This window comes from Lygodium microphyllum, unplaced genomic scaffold, assembly GCF_053477565.2.
Source record: "Lygodium microphyllum isolate KBCC unplaced genomic scaffold, Lygodium_microphyllum_v1.1.10 scaffold_37, whole genome shotgun sequence".
In the NCBI taxonomy this organism is placed as follows: domain Eukaryota; kingdom Viridiplantae; phylum Streptophyta; class Polypodiopsida; order Schizaeales; family Lygodiaceae; genus Lygodium; species Lygodium microphyllum.
In genome coordinates, this window is record NW_028229520.1 from 36,573 (window position 1) to 61,642 (window position 25,070).

The 25,070-nt window shown below is 35.8% G+C and overlaps 1 protein-coding gene and 1 non-coding gene across 4 annotated transcripts; one reads left to right on the top strand and one right to left on the bottom strand.

Moving 5' to 3' along the window:
- Nucleotides 1-16,397: 16,397 nt before the first annotated feature.
- On the top strand, nt 16,398-20,191 carry LOC148009140 (pentatricopeptide repeat-containing protein At2g39620-like). Of its 3 annotated transcripts, none has more exons than XM_087673771.1 (2): nt 16,398-16,580; nt 16,664-20,191. In XM_087673771.1, the coding sequence occupies exon 2, from the start codon at nt 16,939-16,941 to the stop codon at nt 19,096-19,098; it is 2,160 nt and encodes a 719-aa protein (XP_087529897.1). In that variant the 5' UTR covers nt 16,398-16,580; nt 16,664-16,938; the 3' UTR covers nt 19,099-20,191. The 3 variants fall into 3 exon arrangements, with proteins under 3 accessions (XP_087529897.1, XP_087529895.1, XP_087529896.1); XM_087673769.1 differs by having other exon boundaries at nt 16,672-20,191; XM_087673770.1 differs by having other exon boundaries at nt 16,707-20,191.
- A 1,268-nt stretch (nt 20,192-21,459) lies between these two features.
- LOC148009141 (U6 spliceosomal RNA) lies at nt 21,460-21,562 on the bottom strand. The gene has a single exon (XR_015689867.1). It is a non-coding gene; the product is annotated as a U6 spliceosomal RNA (small nuclear RNA).
- Between the last annotated feature and the right edge of the window lie 3,508 nt (nt 21,563-25,070).

Here is a 25,070-nt window from a genome sequence, read left to right on the forward strand (position 1 = left end):
TTAGCTTTGATTTTTTTCTTCTCTCTTCTCACGTATCTTTGGACTCGTTGTAGTGCTTTCCTCTTGATCATGTCATTCATCAGGGAGTTAGTTCCACCCAGTTTGTATATACTTGACATAATAAAATCAGAAGGGCTTTAGTCTCTGGAGGACCCTATTGTCAAGTTTTCCTCTACTTCCTTCTTTTCAATGTATCTGAACTTAGCTTTCATTCCACTATACGGAGAGTAAGATATTCGATTTTAAAGGTATCAAAACACATTTTTCTAAGGATCGCTATAGTGCCATCATCTTGATAATACTAACTTCGAAGGGTTTCAATAGCATAGGTTGTGAAGAGCACTCTATCTACTAGCTTCTAGTGGGTTGCTAATTGGACAAACAGAAGGTTTCCAGTACACCAAGCATCCCACGTATCTTACTGTTGAGCACCCATGAACATATTCCAACTCTTTTCCCTTTTGTTCTTGTAAACTTCAATTGACTACGACTCCTGAAGCTTCTTTATGATCTCCCACACTTGATGATGTCTGGAAATTCTTCAATGAAGGCTAAATCTCCATGGATGGTCATTCTCTCTATTTTTGCTTCTCTTTTCAGTTTTGTGGAAAACAATTGGCTATTGTGATATAACTTTCTGTAGCTTCATAAGATAGTGGGATTAGTCTGTCATATAGAGCCCACATCAAGATAGTGACATGCTTTCGCCATTGAGGGATGCACTCCCTATAGAAAGTGGCTTTGGCAATGAAGATCTCCAATTCTTTAAGAGTTGCAGGATTCACCAATCTTTCATTACTTTTCTTCCTCTTCAACAGTGCCACTTCTTCCACTTTCAGCCTCTATTGGTGCTTATTGATGGAGAATTTCCTTGGCTCTGATGTGCACCAAAAACATGGAGTCCCAAGAGGAATACCAACAACAAAACGGGGAATATACTACAAGAAAATCTATCTTGTATCATCAACAAGCATGTTGGTCATATTTTAATCAACCACAAGAAGAAAAAACAACACTAATCTTCTAAAATCTTCACACAACATCATATAATAATTCTCCCACTGATTCATCAAAACAAAAATTCAACACATTCTTCATATTCTTCATCAAAAGAAAAAGAGAACACAAAGGAATACTCTACTTTGAATGAAAATCATCACATAGTATTCACCTTAGCTTTATAGTCTTCATAGTATTCATCTTAGCTTCATAGTCTCTCACTCACAGACACATTGTTTTACATGAAAAATTGGCTATCTCTTACACACATGCTCTCTCTCAATCGTACATTTGAATAATCAAGAATAATAATCCATAACCCCTCTTTGGTCATGGATACCCCTCCCAAGAGATATGTCTGATATGAAAGGTCACCAGAGCCACTACAATGTCCTTTGAAAGCTCACTAATATCACTATCACTTCAGTCTTTACTTGAGTCTTTAGTACCTACTTCTTCCACTTCTTTGAGCTATTTTGAACTTGTATTTGTCTCTTCCCAAGATTAGAAAACTTTCCCAAGCTATATATTCATCCCACAAACACTTACAGAAGCATACTGAGCAAAAATATAACAGAGACATAGGTTCTCTTGATGGTCAACAAAAGGTCTACAAAAAGTCATCAGAAAGCATTTGGCTCAACTAAAACCATTCAAAACCATCAAGAATCATTCAATAAGCTTCCAAAAAATCTTAAACTCTATCAATCATCATTCCATCCTCTCATACAAAAGGGAAACACAAGCTCAACAAAACCAATTAGGCACTCCAACAAAACCTTTCAACACATCATATCGGGATCATATCTCCACTAAAAAACATCATAAGCTTCTCAAACCTATTCAACCTTATCTAAATCTCTCTCAAATACTTCCAAACCAATCAATCATCATTTAAATCATACAAAAAATCACCCAAAAATCCAACAAAAAATAGCCAAAAACACAATCATATCAACCCTCGATAAGGGCATACCCAATGTTAGGGTCCCCTAAAACAAGATCAACACTAGGTTTTCGATCCCTACCTTAGTAATATTTTAATTGTATCCTTTAGAAAGATACTTGAATTGTTAGGTCTACCCGTCCATAGAATGGGATCATTGGGATCACACTCATCCACTTTCCACCCACAAACTAGCTAGTTTTATTTTTCTAAAGAGGTCATGCTACGCATGCTACATGTAATTTAGCATGTAAAAACAAATTCTATCATTTCTAGGTCCTTAATCATAGGATTCCTTACAATAATCCCTTAAATAACATTTGATCAAACATGCCATCGATTTTCATGATCATCGATGATCTAGGATCACATCCACCACATAGGACCTTATTTATTCATCATTTATGACTTAGTTTACCTTGCCTAATTTTCTTATTCTCCTATACAATATGGTAGGGTGTTAGGTCAAGTCCATTAGTTTTTTCCAACTCTTAGCCACAATATTAGGACTCCAATAGACATTACCCCCATCATCCAATAGACTTGAACCATCTAGACATAATTTGGGGACCTTATTACAATAGGGTCTTGTTCATTCCTATTTTTCAATTTCATTGTTCACAATCAAAGAAAAGAAAATTGGCATACCAAAATAGACAAGAAATTAATAGAAAAGAGATCAGCTTTCTAAAGGACAATCTTAAGAAGAATTGAAACTTCCTAAAGACTATTTATAATTTTCATTCTTCTTTTGATTTATGTGGGAACCTCTACTAGGTTTCCTATAATGCACCTATCTTTCTTCCTTAACATTATGTAATATTTAGTGCTTATAATAACAAAAGGTATTAAGAACATTGGACTTGAACAAGTTTTATTATGTTATACATGAGCAAGTTTAATTTGTTTAACAAGTTATTTTGTAAGAATGCAACTTAGAATACATAGAAAATAGGAAGAATGAGATGTATTAGAGCTATAATATTAGACTTAGTATTTCAAGCACCTAGTGGTAAATGAGAGAAAAGATCCTAAGTTTAGGTGAACTTGAGGTTCATTGTGGGCCAAAATCAAAATTTCATATATAAAGCATGGTCCAAAAAGAAAGTGAAAGTGTGTGCAACACACTATTTTGAGCCAAGTTTTTTCAAAATGCTAAAAAGATGGCCATAGTAGAGCTCGAAAAAAGGAGAACCTCTTTGTCTATATAAACAACCCATCAATACCTAAAAGACATATAACTCTTCCTAGAGAGACACAAGTTTTTCCACAAGGAGCCAAAGAGATATTGTTTGTTAAGATTTGCCAATTTTATCCTAATTTCACTACATTTCTCAATCATTGCTAAGAAGTTCTGACAAATTCATATAAGTTTCTCTTCTCTTTTCAAGTATCTCATAGAGACTTTGTTGAATTTAAGCTCTTAGTTTTATTACAAGGCATCCATTCCTCTAGGACTAGATGTATGAACCTAGATAGAATCACCAAAGTATTGTGGATAGCATGCGCATTGTGGGACTTTAAAGCATGGAAAGACATGAGAGAAAGCTAGCTAAAAAGAAACATGAGTATGATATAAACATAAACACAAAGTGAGCATAGCCATAGTTAAGAAACTCAAACTAGGGAGCAAAGCCTTTCTAATAATTTTACAAAACTAACATCATAGGCTAATATAAGCAACATTATTCCAAAGACATTACACAATAAGTTTTATCTACATAAAGGAAGATATCAGGCCAAACCTCTAAACTTAATTCCTTAAGTAGATACCATGTTGACCAATAATTTCATTGTCAAGTATTTGATTGCTTCAAACATAAATTCTTTTTACTTGCCTTTTTAGCTTGATATAGACATGTTGGTCATATTAGTTACAGTTTTTACATTTTTAATGAGCCTTTATGATTTGTACAATTTTTGTTGTAAAATCCAACTTCCCTTAGAAACTATGGAAAGGATCCATAAGTTGATTGCATCTAGTGTATTGACCAACATTCTAATAAACTATGGGAGAAACCATTGATTCTCAAGAATGACACATCTAATGTGAGAGGCTCTCTCTCCATAGTCATCAATAAACTATGGGGGTGAAGCACATGTTAGTAAAAAATTCATTAGACATAAATTTAAATAGTACTATCTTTTTTTTTTAAATTCACAAACTCATATGATGTAAATATTTTAACCTCATAAATGTGCTCAAATGGTTCTTTCTCTTTGTGTTGATTGGTTGAATGACTATGTTTTGAAACTAGATGTGAAAGTTATGAGCTTTTAAAAATGCAAACCCCACCCCTAAGCTAGTTTGCAATGAACTACCCTAGAAGTTTCCACTTGCCCCTTTTTTGTTGGCTTCATTTGCTGCATAAGGGGTAGTTTCTAAAGGATCTAATCAAGTTGAATGCTCTTTATTTGGCCATTGGAAAATTCCACTCTTGGAGATGGTTGGCTTTGTGCACTAGAGAGGAGGTAGTTTCCACGAGAAGTAGTCAAATTAAATGCTCTTCATTTGATCTATTGGAATCATCATGCTTAGGGATCTTAACTTTTGTCTACTTATTCTATCAATATAAGAAAAAATGGCATCCTTCGCTCATATTTCTTATTGGAACTAGTCAAATTGAATGCTCTTCACTTGGTCGCTCAAAATTGCCCTAGTTAGAGATTTTTGCTTATAGTATGCATGTGCTTTGTTTAGACCTAGGGTATTAAGTTAGGCTTTTAGTCTTAACGTATAGAAAGCTTAATCCTTTTCTTTTTCAAAGAAAGTTCTTTGTATTGAATTCTTCATCACAATGTTAGCTAATGTAATGCAATATATGAGACCAAGAAAGGGAATTCTCAAGTGGGTGCTAGAGTTGCAAGAATTCAAAACAATAAATATCTTACTTAAACATATCAAGACACTATTGATTTCTCTCATTTTTATTCTTAATATATAGTTTCACTAGACTAACATATAGTTAAGTGAAGTTTTCTCACAATATCTTTTTATAAATTTACTATACCTTTTACTTTGATCAAAAGAAACTTGAGTTCTCTCCATCTTTTGTCAAATCTAGGTCTCATTCTATTTCACTAGATTTATTTCTATTTTTCTATGTGAAATGATATTCAAACTTATCTCCCCTATGTAAGATATTTTTCTTTAAAAATCTTGCCTTTTATTGCTTCTTCATGCAAGGTCTTTGCTTAGTTTTGTATCATTGTGTCTTTTGTTTTACTCATAAGATATAGGGGTTTTCTTCTCATCCTTCACCAAAACGATTGACTTATCATGTCACCTTACTCATTTAAAACTCAACTATTATTTTATACAAAATAATAAGTAAACTTGTCTACTTATGTAAGTTCTTTTGCAAAAACAATTTTAGTGCAATATATGTTTTGTTTATATTAATATTCAATGTGTTTAAGTTAAGAGCTATGTTCTTTGTTTATGTCAATATTTGATGTTCTTAAGTTAGGATATTATATCAATCTTTCTAAGATCTTAAAGCCAATGTCTGATTATGTTATGAATCTATTCACATGGAGGTTTAATTTCACTATTTTCTTAGAGAAAACTGAAAATGGATACCAAAACTAGAATTTTAGGTAGGATGCATGGTCTAGTAATAACAAGCTCAAAACTAGTTGCACATGCTAGTAAAGGGATGCTAGTAAAGGGGGACATGGACAAGTTTTAATGTCACCACACACTAGATGCCAAGGAACCATTATAAAATTATACAATTCAATGGATAAAATCTAAGGAAAGGATAGAGAACACATATTAAATTAGAAAATAATTGATATTTCTTTATTTGCAAACAAAATAATACATTGATGCCTTTCTCCACCCATACACTTCCATAATCAAGCTTAGATGGCTTTCTAAATAGATTGTAGATGAAGAGCTTAAAATGTGCTAGATTACCTATGATTAGGTGAATGAATGACCTTCGTGCCAATGATAGATACTATCTTAAAAATATTTTAATAATATTTAGAACATGTTTCAAATTATTTTCTTCAAATGTATTTTTGAATATTCCCTCTACGAATATTTTAGAATACTACCTTTATGAATGCTCTAAAATGTTTCTTCTAGGACTATTCTAGAATATTCCTATTTAAGAATGTTCTCTCTAAGAATATGATAAGGATGTAAGGTTAGGAGTAGTTCTTAGGATCCAAAGTAGGGGTCCTTGGTAACTCCCACCTTTATTGTTGGAGCACTCCCAAGCTCAATACGAGACTTCATGGAATGCTTATTCATTCAAGAACTTCAAGCAATGTGGTTATGGCTACTTGTCACATAATCATATTACACTCTCACAAATACCATAGTGAACTCACCGATTTACCTCTTCATTGTAGTCTATCTACAAAGGCTCCTCAATGGCTCCATTATTCACTCAATGCTCCTCAAGCACACTCCATCTCCATAGTTTCAATCACTCTAAGCTTTGCAAAGAAGGAGAGAAGAAGAAAGAAGAGATAAAGAGCTTCATACACAAGTCCCTCACCTTTCCTCATGCTCTCCCCCTTCCTCCCTCTCTCTCACACTCTCCACACAAGCAAGAAGATAGAAGTAAGAAGAGAGCTCTCCAAGATTGCACACCGCAAGAATAAGCTTAACCATTCATTTTTTGGTTTCTATACATGGGCTTGATTTTTGGACACACTACTCTCTTTTTGATCTAAAATTGGACACCTCTTGTTTTATGCATACTTTTAAATTTTAGTCAAACTTTTTTGGTTTTTAGTAAGTTAAAGCTCCATGCTTGTGACACCTCACTCAGAAATGTATTACAATTTACTTAGGAGTAAGCAGGACTCTATTTAAAAAAAGAAATACAACATAATATCCTTTAAAAAATTACAAGTGCCCAAAATTTGTATTTGTGTCAAAATTTACCTTTGTGTCCATTTCCACATCTTGTACTTTTGTTTTTCTGGCTAATTGGTTTTTGAACTCTTTTGTTCACCTTTCCAAGAAGAAGTTGATATTATCCCCCTCCTTGACAAGTGCTAGTCCCATAGCACTCTGTGACCTGGTGGGTAGCATTGTGTAGGCTAGTGTTGGTGGGATATAAAGAGGGTGGTAATGGGGAATGATCTTATAGTTTGAGTTATCATTGCCATAGAAGAAATCAATTTCTTGATTAAGACTTTAGGATTTAACTCATAGTTGCAGGAAAGAAGAGAAGAAGTAGAATTGTGAGGGCCATCAATGTTGTTGGATTGATCATGCCCACTTCGTGTCATAGTCATGCAGTAGAAAGATGTGCACTCCATAGGGGTGTGTATCTATCTTATTGTACTATAAATACTTGTGCAAGTGTAAGTGCGATTGGGAGATGGATCAAACCTTAAACAAGCTTTGAGTGTTGTCCCACACTCGATGATCTAGTTGTTTGGTACGAGGGGAGTTAATATGTAATGCTCAACATGTGATAGGTTAACTAGGTGGCCTTGGGGTGTCTTGCCCTTGATGAGCCTTGAGTCTATGCTTTGGGGGAAGAGGCTAGGGGTTTGGAAGTGGAGATCACTGATTGAGGTCATAGGGCACATCCAAACTTGAGGGCTCCTAGGTGATGTGACGGTGGGTGTGTGTTCCATGATGGAGCTTTTGCTCTCTTTTATTTCCTTTTATTTTTTCATTTCTTTATTCTATTTTTGTCCATTGTTTCATTGGTTCTTTTCTCTTCATAGTGATGTTTCAGTGTAGGCTCTGCTCCTCTTAGTGCTATTCTTACTACCAATGGAGGAACTAGTGGCTACAACTTGTAAATCTACTGGCATTCATGTCTTCTAGTAACTTGAGACAATAGGCTAGCAATAAAGTTGTCCAAAGGAGTAGCCTCACAATAGCATATCTGTCAATACATACATTAATGTTGAAGAAGAGTCCGTGTGGGCCCTCTTCCTCTGTTGCTTTCTTGTGGTTCAATAATTGGAGGAGCAATTGCATGTAGTTGCATGTGGTGACAAAGATAGGATTGGGACCATATGAAAAGTTTGACACAAACCACTTCAAGTATGGTGCCAAGTCCTTCTCTCAAAATTTAGGACTGTCTTTTGACCTATGGGCATTGACATTGAAGATTAAGGCAATCTCGACTAATAGGGTTGTATTCCCCTTGTTATGAAAAAGGTGGGTCATGCACTTGCTCACGGGAGGTAGTGAATTTTCTCCCAATGCTTTCCACTTTTTCTTCTCTCTTTTTCTTGGATTTCGTCATTATTTCCAAGGGATAGGTTTGTATTGAGCACTTATAGTATGTTCTGACTCCTATAGTATTGGCTATGTAGTTTCTATTGGATCCCATTCCACTTTGAATGATGGAGGTGAGGGTGGTGGTTCTTCTATAGTCGGAATCACGTTTTTGGCTGCTAGGAGGCCAATCATTCTTAAATCTTTTGTGAAAAGTCCATATTCCCTTAACCATATTAGAAAATTATCCTTTGTCATCTTGTACTTTGGCCATGGTATTTCTATTTCCAAGCTTTGTTTGAGTGTCCCTCTGGTGATCTACAACTTTCTTTTAATGTTTTTAATGGAGTCTTCTTCACACTATGCAACACCTTATGGAGAGTGTTGGCAAAACTTTGCTATTGAATTTGCATCACTGCTTCTACCACTTTAGTGCTTTTATTTTCTAGGTTCATTTCTCATTTTGATTGAGCTAGTCTAGTGGCCAAGTTGAGCATGATATTAGCATTTCTCTCTTCAAATTGGTCCACCTTCTCCTTTATGTATTCTAGTCCTTTGTTTTGCCATTTTATTAGAACTTATAGTGTTGTGTATTGCTCCTTCTAGGCTTAACTTAGCTTTACATTCTACTATGCTTCATAAGACTAGCCATTTTTGAAGTAGTCACATAATTATATGATACTTTTTCTACTTTATTGGTTTGCTATATGATCTTTTTATTCCCTTTTTTGCCTCTTCCTTTGTCCATTTGGGGAGTTTTGAGGCCTCAAAACTATCTTTTATGATATATATAGAGAGAGTGCTCTAGACTAGTAGGAGTAAAGCCTTCGTAACAAAACTTCTATTTTTTAAAAAGAAAAAAATTATTTAAAATATATAAACATCTATAATTATAAATTTTTATTAAAATGCCTATTTTTAACTAGTATACTTGTGATTATGACATTAATAATACAATCTTGATTGCATGATTGAATCTGAATTCAAATCACAAAAAAGCATGCTACTTTAAAGTTTCCTCTTGTATTTTTTTCTCATTTGGCTTCACACACACACACACACACACACACACACACACACACACACACACACACACACACACACACACACACACACACACACACACACACACACACACACACACACACAGAATATCAACCTTTAACTAGGTGTCCAAGTGCTAGAGAGAGAACTAGAGAGAGAAAAAAGAGGAGAGAGAAGACCGCAGAAGAGAGAGAAAGAGAGTGACAAGGAGAGAGAAAGACTAGATTTGGAGAGGAAAGACAGGAAAGAAAGAGAAGCCATGGAAGCTGTGAGCAAGATGGAAGAGAAGGATAGTAATTGTATTAATGTGTCAAAAGATGTGAAAAATTACATGTCCTCTCCTTTTATACCAATGTCAGTGTGACATGGCATAGTATCAATACTATTTTTTACACTAAATCCTTATTCCCAGCTTCTTACAATCCATCCCTTCCCAAAATTTTTTGTCCTCAAAAACAAACTTGAAAGACTCGAAAAGGATGGATAGAATAGAGTACTACTCTATTTTTATAGCTTTGCAAATGGGAAAATGAATGAAAAATGACCAATACACGGACTAAAATTGAAGAACAAGAGTAGGCCTCAGCTACATACATGATCTGGAATACTTCAAAAGTATATGGAGTGGTTGGAAGATTTGCTCATGGCTGTTAGATGATTCTATCATTTGCTTTGTTGAGCAATTAGCCTTATCATGAGCAACATTGCACCTGTGGTGCTCATTATCCTCTTGGGAAGTCAAAGGCTCCTTGGACACTAGTGGCTTTTGTGCACACTCGATGGTTACACCTGATATCTGCTTGTTAAGCATGCTGGTTGAGGATCTACCCTTCTAATAGTCTCGTTTGGTTTCTTGATTTCAATCGTGAGGGGCTTAGTCACTCCAATGTTTTTGACTCGAGACTTGGTTTTTTGTTTAGATTTCCTCCTATTCTTCTTTGCTCTTGATACGTCCTAGCCTTCAGTTGACATAGGTGGTTTAACAGGGGGTTTTGGTACCCAAGTCCATCTATTACCTGCGTAATACCCTTGAGCATGTAGCAACACTTTGGATATCCATTGCAGCGTTGTGCTGGCTCTCCATCGATACCTTCGTCTATAAGGCTTGGGCTTCTTTTGCGGTCTTCTATGATATTTGTAAGTCCAAAGCCCATCCTTGGCATTGTCACATGACCTTGTTTCAAGCATGGCCTCACTCACTGGTTCTCTCTATTCAACATGCGCTTCTATCAACTCTTTCAACAAGTCCTTGCTCTCATTACTAAGCTTGCCTGATATGTCATAATGTTCCTTGTCTTTCCCTGAGGTTTGATGAGGTCACCCTTACTAAAGGTTGTGATTATCCTCATACCCGGTAGTGTCAAGTGTATCCTCTATGCTACATAATCAGCGAACACTATCAAGGAATTCAATGATCATACACCAGCGAACAAACACTGAACACCAATGAACAAACTTTTATAGCTACATAAGAGTTTGTTTGACTTGAAGCTGTAAGAGTTTGCCTCTGCTTGAATTTCTTTGTCTGTTTGTTCTCTACATAAGAGTTTGTTCGACTTGAAGCTATAAGAGTTTGCCTCTACAATAATTTAAATGGTTGTCTATTTGATGAATACATAGAGATAGTTTACAACCTACCTATCCTTTATCAATGCATTATAAATGGGTTGCATGCCTATAGGACTATGGCAAATGAGGTATATTGTGCTTGCTCATGGGGACGTTGCTAATCAAGTTGAAGGAAGAGCCTTGAGAACCAAAGCTACAAATGATGTAAGTAGGTTTCTATTAGAGGAAGTGTTTTGGCACTATGGATGTGTTAGTAAGATTATTGCAAATAGAGGAGAACTTAATGCTGATGAGGCTAGGGAATTCTTCTCCAAAATGGGAATCGAACTTGCATTGACATCAAGTTATAAGCTAGAAGGCAATGAAAAAAGTGAGAGAGGGCATCCTTCAATTACCAAGGTATTAGCAAGGGCATGGAGAGGCAGAGTTAGAGAGTGGCATGCAAAGAGAGAGGGCATCTTCCATTTGCCAAGGTATTAGTAAAGGCACGCAAAGGTAGATTTAGAAAGTGGCCACAATTGCTTCCACATGCATTATGGGCTAATTGTACCACATATAGCTCCACGATAGGATATATGCCAAATTATGTATGGGCAAAGGATGACCATGCCAATAGAAGAAGTAGCTACTACATGGAGTGTCTTGCCATGGGAGGATGGGATGATTAGAGAAGAACAGCTAGCTCTAAGGATCCATCAGTTGAAAAGAAAGGCTAGAAGATGTAGAGATTGCAGTAGAAAGATTGAGGGCAACTACATTTCAAAACAAAGAGAGGTTTGACAAAAAGCATATACTTAGACTAAGAACTATTGAAGATGGAGATTGGGTACTTGTATATGATAGTAGCTTGGACAATTAGCATAGTACCATTAGGAAGGTTTCTAAGAGATGGTTTGGTCTCTACATTGTTAATTGGGTATACAACAATGCTACCTATCCTTTTTGTGAGTTGGATGGTACAAATGTGAAGATTCTAGTTGTACGAAAGAGGATCAAACTATTTAAGAGATGAGATTCAAGCACATATGAAGAGGACAAACATGCCATTCAGCTGACAAATGATAGTATAGAAAATAATCAAGGGGACAAATAGGACATTGAGCTTACTAATGACAATATAGAAAAAAATCAAGAGAACAATAAAGAAGATGATGAAGATGAAGAAGAAAAATGCTTTGGACCTATTGAGGACTAAGAAGTTTAGCACATGTTGGAGAACAAGTAGGTTTAGAGTGGCTACAATAAGAGTGTTGTATATAAGTAATGTACATATAAGCTGCAAAATAGGTTGTGGCAGTTTGCAATTTTGGATAGCTTCAACGTTCTAAAATTTGGTGTTGATTTTAGAACATGTTGGAGAACAAGTAGGTTTAGAGTGGCTATAGTAAGAGTGTTGTATATAAGTAATGTACATACGAGTTGCAAAATAGGTTGTGGTAGTTTGCAATATTGGATAGCTTCAATGTTCTAAAATCTGATGTTGATTGGGGAGACTTTGATGATGTGCAACACATACAAGGTATACTTTCATACCTAAGGAAGATCCCTACCAAGTTTGGTAGCCAACCAAGTAAGTGCGTGGGAGATACATGCTTTGGAATGTTGATGTTTGTAGTGGACTACACACATAAAAACAGGACAACAAGTCGTACATAATTCTTTTGGGCAGCAGCTTACAAGATTTGACTTTGGTCTCTTCAAGGAAGTTATACTTTAGAACTAGGGTGATAGTACTTAGCAATCCGAGTTACAGTGGGAAAGTTATGAGTAATTTTATACACAGCTATCCTAATTGACAAGTTTTTGAGAGTAGGGAGTGACTAATCATAGTGGGTGAAAAGTACTAACTAAAAAGCACTAACATTGAGATTGAGTATTGTGGCATGTGCCAAAGCATGTATAGGTTTAGGGGGTGGATGCCATGTGGTATCATGTCCAATAATGAAAGAGTATACCTTTCTAGGGAGTTCACTTGTACTCTTATTGACACTTGTTAAGTTGTCTATGAATTAGTTCGATGACTGGACAAGGAGTAAAAATTTGATTGTAAAAAGGATGGAAAAACTATTTTGTCTTGATTGAGCAATTTCAATGGCTACTTCAATGAATAAAAATTTGATGTGGCAAGAAGGTGATAACATGGCTACATATACTAATATAGTATGACAATGACCTTTCTTGTTGCACATACTTAAGGAAGTTTTGGAGAGCACACTATAACGCAAATACGAATATGATCTTCAATTCAGTGTCTAAGCTAAGTTGAACTCCCACTTCTCTTCATGATGCTATTTCTTATACCCATGATGTGGAGAAAGAATTCCAAACCATGCCCAGATTCTTCATGGACAATAATCTAGTCAATCTCATAACTTCAACAACAATTGCTAGTTGAAGGAACCATTGTTGGGGTAGGGATGGGGGTTTAAGTGAAAGGGCTTAATCACAAGGATTTGATAAGAGAGTGATAGAGAAGAGAGATAAGAAATCTCAGAAAGAAAGAATGTATCCTACAATAGAGACACAATAAATACCAAAAACCTAGCTATAGAAGAGTCTTTGATTTAGATCTTATACAATACACATGAATCCAATTCAAATAAGTTTGAGATGGTAGCTCAAGATAATTTTATTGAGAGAATAGCTTAGTCTGAGATGATAGCTTAGAGATACCATGTATACATAAATTTAATTACTGTACATATGATCCAAAATTAAGACATAGACCCCTTTGCTAAGAATAAAACCTATTTATACATAGATTTCATTCAAGACAAAGCAGCCTGCATAAATCCAAAAGCTCTATATTGGAGCTTTCAAAAGATACTCATTTCAACCCAAAATAAATTGTTACATCAAGACCTTCACTAGTAAGTCCAAAAATCTTCAAATCTGTCCATAGTATGACTCATCGGGATAGTTAGAGATAAGAGAAGACACCTGGATCAAGAGAGCTTGGATTGTCAAAGCTATGGATTGCAATATTCAACCTGCATACCTTGTAGTATTCAGCTTGTATACCTTATTACACCTAGATAAAGAAAGCTATGGATTGCAATATTCAGCATGTATACCCTGTATTACAACAGTGATCTAGTGTAGATCAATCCATAAAAGACCTCCAAAAACTCTCTCTTTTCAAGCTTTGCTCTCTCTTAGTGTTACCCTGCTATGAGTTGCTTCTCTTACTAAACAAAATGCATGAGATATCTCCCTTTTCCTTCACATTTTTGATCATTGAATTCCTTGATAGTGTCGCTATTCTTCTTGAACAAACAGTGAACAAACTCTTATGTAGTGAACAAACAGACAAAGTAATTCGACTTGAAGCTATAAGAGTTTGTTCGCTTATGTATGATCATTGAATTCCTTATCACGATCGTACACCAGCGAACAAATAGACAAAGAAAATCATCAAAATTAAGTAAATATAAAATCTTCTTGTAAATAATAGATGCATTGCAATCAGAGCATGGCAAGAGGTCCTACCTCATTTTGGTATCCAATAAAATGAAAAAGAGAAAACGGATTTTCATGTTTGGTAGCCTAGGAGCATATGATAACTACAAGGAAGTGGCATATTAGACTTTTAGAGCTTTCACTCTCCAAGCAATATGGGAAGCTAGGTTGAAATTAGTGTTTGAGAAGAACATAGCATTAAGCAAAACAATTTTGGGGTATAGCTTGTATATTGGGAAAGTTTGGGAAAAGAGATTTGGCTAGGGTTATGGAAGTAATAACCTAGTTGAATCTTTTTTAACTCGTGTGTGTGCACAAAGTGTATATCGAATATATTTATTAATACAACTATTATCTTTTTGTATATAAGAGGAGTTTATATATATATATATATATATATATAGGAGAGTACACGTACTTATGGGACTACACAAATGGATACAGATGTATAAAGCACATATGCACTTGCACACATCTAAACATATATATGTAAGAGAAAATATGGAGAGAGAAAAAGTAGAGAAGAGAGAATGGACACACATTTATAACACACACACACACACGCACACACACACATACACACACATGTATAATATGCGACACATAATGGGTATATAACATACACACATGTGAGATGAAGAAAATCGAGAGATAGGAGGAATAAAAATAATACAGAGAAAATAAAAATGATGAGAGCGAGAGAGAAAACACACATTTATGAGACCACACAAATAGACACATATATTAAACACACATATAGACAAATGCAAAGTGAGTGAGCATTAAAAAACACACACACACACACACACACACACACACACACACACACACACACACACACACACACACACACAGAATGTATATATGTGTGTGATTCACATACTTATTGTGTACTTCGCTTATAATTAATACGTCTATTTATAATTAATACTTATATTGTGTTTTCATATGCGTATTATAATTATTAATATATATAAAAATAGTTAACATGTATGCATATAATTATAACTAAGTATGATGATGATGATGATGATGATGATATTGTACATTAATTGAATAATGTGCATATAAATTAATAGGTTAATGTAATTAATTATTATATATATATGTGTGTGTGTGTAATATTATATGTTATATGTAAAATAAATAATAATAATAATGTTACGTGTGATTTAATTCTATGTTTATTCAATAATTATGCATATTAATCATAGTTTTAATACATTAACATAATTAATTGAGTATTAATCATTAACTATTAATACGTTAATTAATTGCCCATAAAACATATATATTGCACATGTATAAAATTATTTATAAATAATTTAATGTATATACATATTATGTTTTATGTATATGTGTTAATATATAATTAACGTTAGTATGTATAATGATAAAATAATAGAATTGATTGGATACTAGTTATTAGTTATTAAAGTTTTGATAATTATTAATAAAAGATGTGTGATTGTATTTCTGTTAATGTAGTATACTTATATAGTTATGTATATATGTTATTAATTATTGAATATGAGAGAGAGAGAGAGAGAGAGAGAGAGAGAGAGAGAGAGAGAGAGAGAGAGAGAGAGAGAGAGAGAGAGAGAGAGAGAGAGAGAGAGAGAGAGGAAGGAGGAGGAGGAGGAGGAGGAGAAATTCTCAATATAGTTTATGGGTTGTCAAATACATGTAATGTTGTAGGCTCAATGTGAGTAAAAATCACCATTAAATGATAGGCTCAATGTGAGGATAATATATATGCTATGATAGGCTCAACATGAATAAAAATTGCGATTAAATATAATTGTATTTGATAACCTTTGAGAAATCATCGTAAGGGTTCTTTGGAGATAGGTTAGACTTGATTCTACTAATGTTGGTCTTCTTCCACTCGCTATATTATATGAGTGAGTGCCACATTCCCATATATTACATTTTCATGTCTTCAAAGTTGTATTAGTCTAAATTGCTAAACTTATTATGTTTTTTATATCAACGTCCAACCCTCCGGTGACATGAATTGTGTTTTTTTTTAATAATATGGTATTATATTAAATTAATCCAAAAAAAAGGTTTACATCTTCCACCCACCAGAAGGTATTATATTGAACCTCAGTACAAAGCACCCACAAAAGAACACAAGTGCAAGGAGAATCTAGGCATAGTGCATCAAATATTAGTGCACCCAATATTTGATGTTCTCTAACTTTTGGCTCAACATTGTTGCCCTCAGCAGAGACCCTCAGAATTAGAGAAATGCCAGTTCTCTCCCATCGCCCACATGACATATCAAAGACGAATTCAAGACACAGAAGAGTACAAGAACTGTCCCATGGTCTCACAAGCGGAAACTACAGTCAGGTAACTCCCTTCCCTACAGACCCCCCTTGTGTATTCTGTGTATTTCTTCCCTGAGTGTGGATGTTCATTATACCAATTGCAAGACTGTCAGATAATAATCTTTGCCGGAGAAAAACTCCACAACAGGACACTTGCAGCCATCGAAAAGACGGACCCAACATGAAGATGATGAACAACTTGCAGTGCCTTAGGAGACGACCTGAACTTCTCCCCTGAAATAGACCGACCCAACATGAAGATGAAGAATTTGCAGTGTCTTAGAAGACGGCCTGGAAGAAGGAGAATGCGTTACATCATAAAGCACACCAAGAGAAAAAAGGAGAGATTGATGCTTACCTTCAGCATTTGACTAGACAGAATGCAACACGATACTGCTCGGCCACGCGCCGTTGTGGCCTTATTAAAGCTTTGCAGCAAGGAAAACGACTTGGACAGAGGTAGCATGATACATGCCGATGTTGCCCGAATAGGATTGCTCGAGCGAAACTCGTATGTTGCCAGTGCCTTAATAAATATGTATGCCAAATGTGGCTCACTTGCAAAAGCACAAGAAGTGTTTGAGAGGCTTTTGATCCGCCCCGTTGTTGTCTGGAATGCCCTAATAGCAGGACTTACTCAGCATGGGTGTGGTAAGCAAGCTCTGGACTGCTTTGAGCAAATGCAAGTTGAGTGTGTTTCTCCAAATACAGTCACTTATCTTTGCATTCTTAAAGCCTGTGGTAGCACCCTAGCTGGAGTCAAGGGTCGAGACATGCATGCTAAGATTGTTGGATTCGGCTTGCTGGGTAAAGATGTCCTTATTGGCAGTGTGTTGGTGGACATGTATGCTAAATGTGGGTTGCTTGCAAAAGCACAAGAAGTGTGTGACAACTTGCCAACCCGAGATGTAGTTACATGGAGTACCCTTATCACAGGTTATTCTAAACAAGGACATGCTGAGCAAGCATTGAAGTGTTTTGAGCAGATGCAGCTAGAGGGTGTCCCTCCAAATGCAGTCACCTTCACTTGCATCTTGAAAGCTTGTGCAAGCATTGGAGCTGCAGACAAGGGGCAAAAGATTCATGCTGAGATTGTTAAAGAGGATTTATTGGCACATGATGTTGTTGCTGGTACTGCATTGGTAGACATGTATGCCAAATGTGGCCTGCTTGCAAATGCACGGGAAGTATGTGACAAGCTGCCAGCTCGTGATGTGGTCACATGGAGTGCACTAATCGCAGGATATGCTCAACAAGAGCATGGTGAGCAAGCACTGGAGTGTTTTGAGCTAATGCAACATGAGGGCTGCTTGCCAAATGCTATCACCTTTACTTACATCCTTAAAGCCTGCGGGATCATTGGAGCTGCAGACAAGGGCCAAGAAATTCATGCTCGGATTATCAGAGAGGGGTTGTTGGAGAAGGATATTGTTGTAGGAAATGCATTGGTAGATATGTATGCCAAGTCTGGCCTGCTTGCAGAAGCTCAAAAGGTGTGTAGGAAGCTTCCAGTTCGGGATGTAGTTACATGGAGTGTGCTTATTGCAGGGTATGTGCAACAAGGGCATGCTGAGCAAGCAGTGAATTGTTTTGAGAGCATGCAACTTGAGGGCCTTTCTCCAGATGCAGTCACCTTTGCTTGCATCTTGAAAGCCTGTGGCAGCTTAGGATATGCAGACAAGGGGGAAGAAATATATGCTGAGATTGTTAGAGAGGAATTGCTGGGTAAAAGTCTTCTCATTGATACTGCATTGCTAGACATGTTTACTAAATGTGGCCTACTTGCGAGAGCACAAGAAGTATTTGACAAGCTTCGAGTTCGAGATGTCGTTGTATGGAGTGCATTAATTTCAGGATATGCTGAATGTGGGCTTGGAGAGCAGGCACTGAAGTGTTTTGAAAGGATGCAACTTGAGGGCATCTCCCCAGATGCAGTTACATTACCTTCCATCTTGAAAGCCTGTGGTAGTCTGGGAGCTACTGAGAAAGGCCAAGAAGTACATGCTGAGATTGTGAGACAGGGTCTGTTGGAGAAAGATCATGTTGGCATTGCACTGATGGATATGTATGGCAAATGTGGTCAGCTTGCAGAAGTTCAATGTGTGTTTGACAAGCTTCCTGTCCAGGACATAGTTTCATGGAATGCACTCATCACAGGATATGCCGTGCATAGTGAAATAGAACATGTTTTCTCCTCATTTGATAAAATGATAGGGGGAGGTATAAAGCCAGATTGTATCACATTCAATATTCTTTTAAGTGCATGCTGTCATGCAGGTTTACTGGATGAGGGGCAGAGGTACTTTGAGTCTATGGGCACAGAATATGACATCACTCCCACTTTAGAGCAATACACTTGCATGATTGATCTCTTTGCTCGTGCAGGGCACCTACACAAGGCGGTGGCACTGATTGAGGAGATGCCGTTTCCTGCTAATCTTATTGTGTGGCATATTGTGCTGACTGCCTGCCAATTGTGGGGAAATGTGGAGCTTGGAAGACTGGCCTTTCAACACCTGGTGAGATTGGAGCAAAAATAACTTGCAGGTTGTTAGTTCATCAACCAGAAATGGTGGAAAAGGTGAAAGGTACAACAGTGTTCATACTTAAAGCATTTGCAAAATGAGTTTGTCCATACAAGCTGAATTTTTTGGCTTAAAATGTTGCAAAGTGGTCTCAAAAGGTTTAAGTTTGAAAGGAAATGGTTGCCAGTCTGCAACCGTTGAAAGTTTGAATCACCTACATTGGCAAGGGATGGTTTTGACAATGCTAAGAGAAAGGTTTTATGCAAGCATGGTGGAGAGTTGTATATGGAATGCTTGGCCAAAGGAACACAATTAGATGGTTTTTGGGAAATGTCAGATGTTGCTGCCAGCCATCTGCAAAAATAAGCATAGAAATTTTGCTGAAGATGCTTACAACTTGGACAGTGAATTTGATGAGTGAATGATGCTGGTATAAATGCAATTAGCCATTTTCTATGCAACTTGAAGTGTTGATGCTAGGTTAATGTTAACGGATGAAGTTCACATGGATTACTGAAAAGTTTGGTGTCCAAGGTGGCTGTGTGTTGTCTTCAGTGGCTGAAGCTGAGCATTCATGCTTCTTGTGACCCATGCAGACCAATATGTCTCAATTACCAGCCAGCGGTAGGTCAGCTTCTTCCTCCAACCTATAAAAAGGCTGCTTTCTATCCCTGGTAGATTGCACCCAGGCTACCATGTACTTTCGCTCTCTTTGATTGTACTCAATGTCCTGTCATCTCAGATTCCTAGATTACCTGCTCTGCACAGCAGATCAGCCTTGTGCATTGTTGTTCAGCCTCATCCATTGATATGCAGGTGTGCCTAGGTTGCTAGGTGCATAATACACTTGCAAGATTCTTTCAGTAGTGTAGTTCTGCCTTGACATCTGAGAATCCATTTCTCATAAGCAACTGGCCATGCATACATTGACCATATATACAGGAGCATCTTGGATACAGATTCCAGCCGGATATGTTTTTCCAAGCTTGGGATTAGCATGTGATTAACTCCCATCTTTTATGACAACCTTGTAACTCCCAGCTCTTGTGGCAAGCTACTAAAAGAAGAAAAGAAGTTGAGTAGAGTCTCGTCGATATTGGTGCCGTTTAAAAAAACATTTAAGGTAAAAGTAGAAAACACTTTGAATTCTAATAAGCATATATTTCATAATTATGCAATTTATGAAAGTCCTTGAGATAGGAGATGTATTTATTATGGGAGTCAAAATCATGTCCATATAGAATCATTGCTTTGTTACATCATTTATTGGAAAAATATAGCTTTTGTGGGTGTATTGCTTCCATATTTTTCAGAGTAGAGACCAAAGGAGTTTGCTTCAACTTTGATAATTGCGAGCTATTCAATGTATAGATGGATGAATTGAAGCACTTGGTGAGAATATCTATATAATAGATGGTGTCTTGAAATAAGGAGTGATTGAAGAGTGAATATATCTTGTCTTGATCATTTATCATTTGGTGTGGCACTAATGATGAAAATGAAATGATATCATTCTTTGCTTTAGTCCATTCATCAATAACAACCTTGAATTGTGCATACAATTCATGTCCATATTGAATTGGCTCTTATCCATAAACTTGATCACTTCATGTGTTGCATGGGATTTGCTTAAGTGAACTAGTTAGGTACGGTCGAAGTTCTTTCCATGATCATTATTAGATATTTTTGGTGTTGAATTTGTTCAATATCCAAATATAGATTTCTTAGTTGAAGTTACAAAGAAGCAAAAGTAGCGCATTAGATTCATTTACTTTCTCATCACTCTAGTTATGTTTAGGTTTGAACTATAAGCTAGCATAGAACATTAAATCAATTTAACTTTATATTTAAAAATACATATATAGATACATGTTTAAAAATGAGTTCTTAAGAAATGAGACGTCTGATCATGCGGCAAAATCTAACTGAGTAATATCACAAGATCAATAAAATATATGCGAGGATTTCTTTGAGGTAAATTATGTTATAATAAAGTCATTTTTTCATAGCTACCTTTGTATCACTAATTATAAGTATGTTTGGGCTAGTGACTCTATAGAGCATTGTAACTAGTTGCAATGTCTTATCATTATAATGTCAACAATACTCAAATTCTAAAAAGGCCTTTAAATTAATCATATAAAAGAGAGATTTATAACTGTTAGTTATCAAAATAAAATTTAGAAAATTATATATTTAACTATATAGTAAAAACTAATCAAAACTAATGTCATAAGATCAAAACAATTGACACATGAAAAATTAATTGAAGTAAGATATACTTTATTTGAGTAGGTTTTTCATCTATACTACATTATTATTTTTGTTGTAGTTTCGAAAATCCACGAACCAACCTCCTTCCCAAACCTCACCTTTTTAATTAAACATTTTTTCTCGATTTGTGCGTGTCATCCTTGCGCAGGGGCCATGCTAATCTTCTCTGTATCGTTCCAATTTTATCAGACGTCTCCGAAGAGACCTTTTAATTAAACCTCTCTCTCTCTCTCTCTCTCTCTCTCTCTCCTAAATCAAACTTTTATGAAGCGTCTCTTTCTCCCCCTTTTTAAATCAAAACTTTCACTCTCACTCACTCACTCACTCACTCACTCACTCACTCACTCACTCTCTCTCTCTCTCTCTCTCTCTCTCTCTCTTTCACTTCTCCCTTTTTTTTAGTTTTAATTAAATCAAACTTTTCGATTTAAAATTCTCATTTTCTCTCTCTTTTAATTAAATATTTTTAATTTTTTTAAAAATAATCTCTTTTAGTCTCTCTCTCTCTCTCTCAATTTTAATTAAATCAAACCTCTTAGTTTAAAGTCTGTTTTTTTTCTCTTCTTTTAATTAAATAAATTTTAAATCTTTTTTAATTAATTTTTTAAAAATAGAGTTTTTCATATACTTTGAGAGAGAGAGAGAGAGAGAGAGAGAGAGAGAGAGAGAGAGAGAGAGATTATAAAGAGGAAAGATAAAATTTAAAAGAGAAGAAAAAAAAAGAAAAAAGAGGAGAGCGAGAGAGAAGGAAAAGAGAAGAGAGAGAGATAAAGAGGCAATATCAAAATTAAAAGAGAGAAGAAGAAAAAAAAAAGAAAAAAGAGGAGAGCGAGAGAGAAGAAAAAGAGAAGAGATATAAGGACGAAATATAAAATTTGAGTGAGAGAGAGAGAGAGAGAGAGAGAGAGAGAGAGAGAGAGAAGAAGAAGAAGAAGAAGAAGAAGAAGAAGATGATGATGATGAAGAAGAAGAAGAAGGAAGAGAGGGAGGAAAAAGAAGAAAGAGAAGTTTTTTTAAATTTAAACCTTTTTAACGGGCTTCCTGAACTGGCCCCCTTTCCAAACCTCCCTTTCTCTCTCATGTGTAATCTCCTCTCTCTTCTCCCTCCCCTTTTTAATTAATGGTGCGCAGATTGGATGCTGTACGCTCGCGTAGTGAATGCTTTGGAAGGTCTCCAAGAACAATAGAACTCTACTTTTTGCATAAATTACAAGGTAAAAAGCATGAACGACAAGAGCAAAAGACCAATTGGGTGCAATCTCCCCCCATGCCTTGTGTGAGCGCTCCACAAAGCATGTATTTTATGTATTATTCATCTTCAAGCTCAAATAATAGCCCAAATTATAAAATAGCAAGCTTTTAGCTTTTGAGTTTGCTTTAACACAAAATAGGAATAAAGCTAATGGACGGTGCCCAAAGAGTCTGGCACGCCCAATACAATGTCCAAGTAGAAATAACATAATCGTGCGCCCATGCGCATACAAAATAATAATAAATAACCAACGCCTCAATAAATAGGCGTGACAAAATATAGGCGTTATGCCTAAGATATGTGCCCATTAAAATATAATCCATAAATCGAATACTCGCTATCCTCGAATGCTTTCCTCCGCCACTGCTGCTATCTCTACACATCAACTGAAGCATTCACAATCGTTAGTAAAATAATACAATTAAACCGACAAAAGTGAATACCTAGCAGTCTTCAGCTACATAAATAAATCAACTGGTTAGAAATAAATCCTAACCTTAATTTATTACGAGTGCGCACTCTAAACTCATAAACGTTTATTAATTTAATATGCATTTTGCGGAATCACCCATGTACACACTAAATTAATGAAACGCTCGAAAAGGACAAGCGTCCCTATCAACTTCTCGCACAAAGAATCCACTTTGTGTATGAGTCTCGGTCATCAAAGTTTACGGAATCCACCGTAAAACCTCATGGAATCCACCGTGGCACGGAATCCACCATGAAATATGCCTCCTGGCATCATACCCCCGGGGTGGGATAGCAATTGACCTCAATTGCTATTAGCTCAATGTGGAGCTAACAGGGTGGGGAAAGCATTTAAGTCTCTAGCGTGCATCCATTGCGCTTCCTCTACAGGATGGTTCTTAAATTTAAATAGATATCTAGAATATCTACGGCCAGTTCTAGTGGTCATAAAGTCAGTATCTATGATAGCTTCTGGTTCAAGTATTTCAGTCTCTTCCTCTAACAAAGGTGGGTTTTCATAAACAGGGTGTACATGTAATTGGCCTCTAAAGGGTCGTAATAAGCTAATGTGAAATGTGTTGTGAATTTTTCAGTGAGGTGGTAATTCTAACTTGAATGCATTGTCGTTAATTTTATGAACGATCCTAAATGGTCCATAGAATCTAGGGGCTAATTTCACAACTGGGTGTCTATCTACACTTTGTAGTCTACGTTTTTCTATTCTCAACCAAACATAGTCATCAACTTTGAAATTCATTGCTTGTCTTTTCTTATTCACTTGTTTGGTATATGATTGCTGGGCTTTGGCAATCATGTCTTTAACCTCATCAAAAATAGTATTATGCATACTAGCAATATCATTAGCACTCTGAATTCTATTTGACAAAGATGCAACATGTGTAGATAATCTATAACCATAAATCACTTCAAACGGTGCTTTCTTTGTAGATGTGTGTGGTGTATTGTTATATGCAAACTGTAATAAATGCAAATGTGTATCCCATGTCTGAGGTTTAGAAATAGTATAAGCATGTAAAAGATCTAGAATAGTGCTATTAGTGGCTTCTGTTTGTCCATTAGTTTCAGGATGAAATGCAGATGAGAAATCAATCTTTGTGCCTAGGTTAGCAAATAGAGTAATCCAAAAGTTATTACAAAATCTAGAATCACGATCTAAAATAATAACTTTTGGCAATCCATGGTTAGTAAAAATAGTTTTCAAAAACAATTGTGCTGCTTGTGATGCTGTTAAAGTTTTCTTACATGGAATGAAATATGCTTGTTTACTAAATCTATCTACTACTGTCCAAATCATATTATGGTTAGATTTAGTATTAGGTAAACTAGTAATAAAATCCATAGAAATTTGTTCCCATGGTCTAGATGGGATAGATAAAGGCATAAGTAATCCATACTGTTTACCATGATGTCTCTTAACTCTTTGACAAATCAAACATTCAGAAACAAAGTTAGATACATCAGTGTCCATATGCGGCCAATAAAAATCTTCAGTTAATGTACGTAAAGTAGATATGATACCTCTATGACCTTGATATGGAGGACAATGAATCTCATTCAAAACAAAAGATCGGAATGGAATTGTAACACATAATCTCTTTTCATAAAACATAAATCCATCATTATATGACAGTGAATCAATAGGAATCAAGTTATTTTGAACTTATTTATTCCAATCAACATGAAAAGTAATATCCTGATGATAAGTATCTTTCATAGCAATCAAAGAATCAAAAGATATAACAGAAATATTATGAATGGCAGGTCTTCTACTTAATGCATTAGCCACTACATTTTCTTTTCCGGGTTGATATTGAATGATAGGATGAAAACTCTGGATAAAGAATGCCCATTTGATATGTCGATCAGATATTTGGGATTGGCTAAGTAAATGTCTAATGCTTTGCTGATCGGTCTTTATCATAAATTCTGAACCCATTAAGTAGTGTTTCCACTATCTTAATGCTTGTAC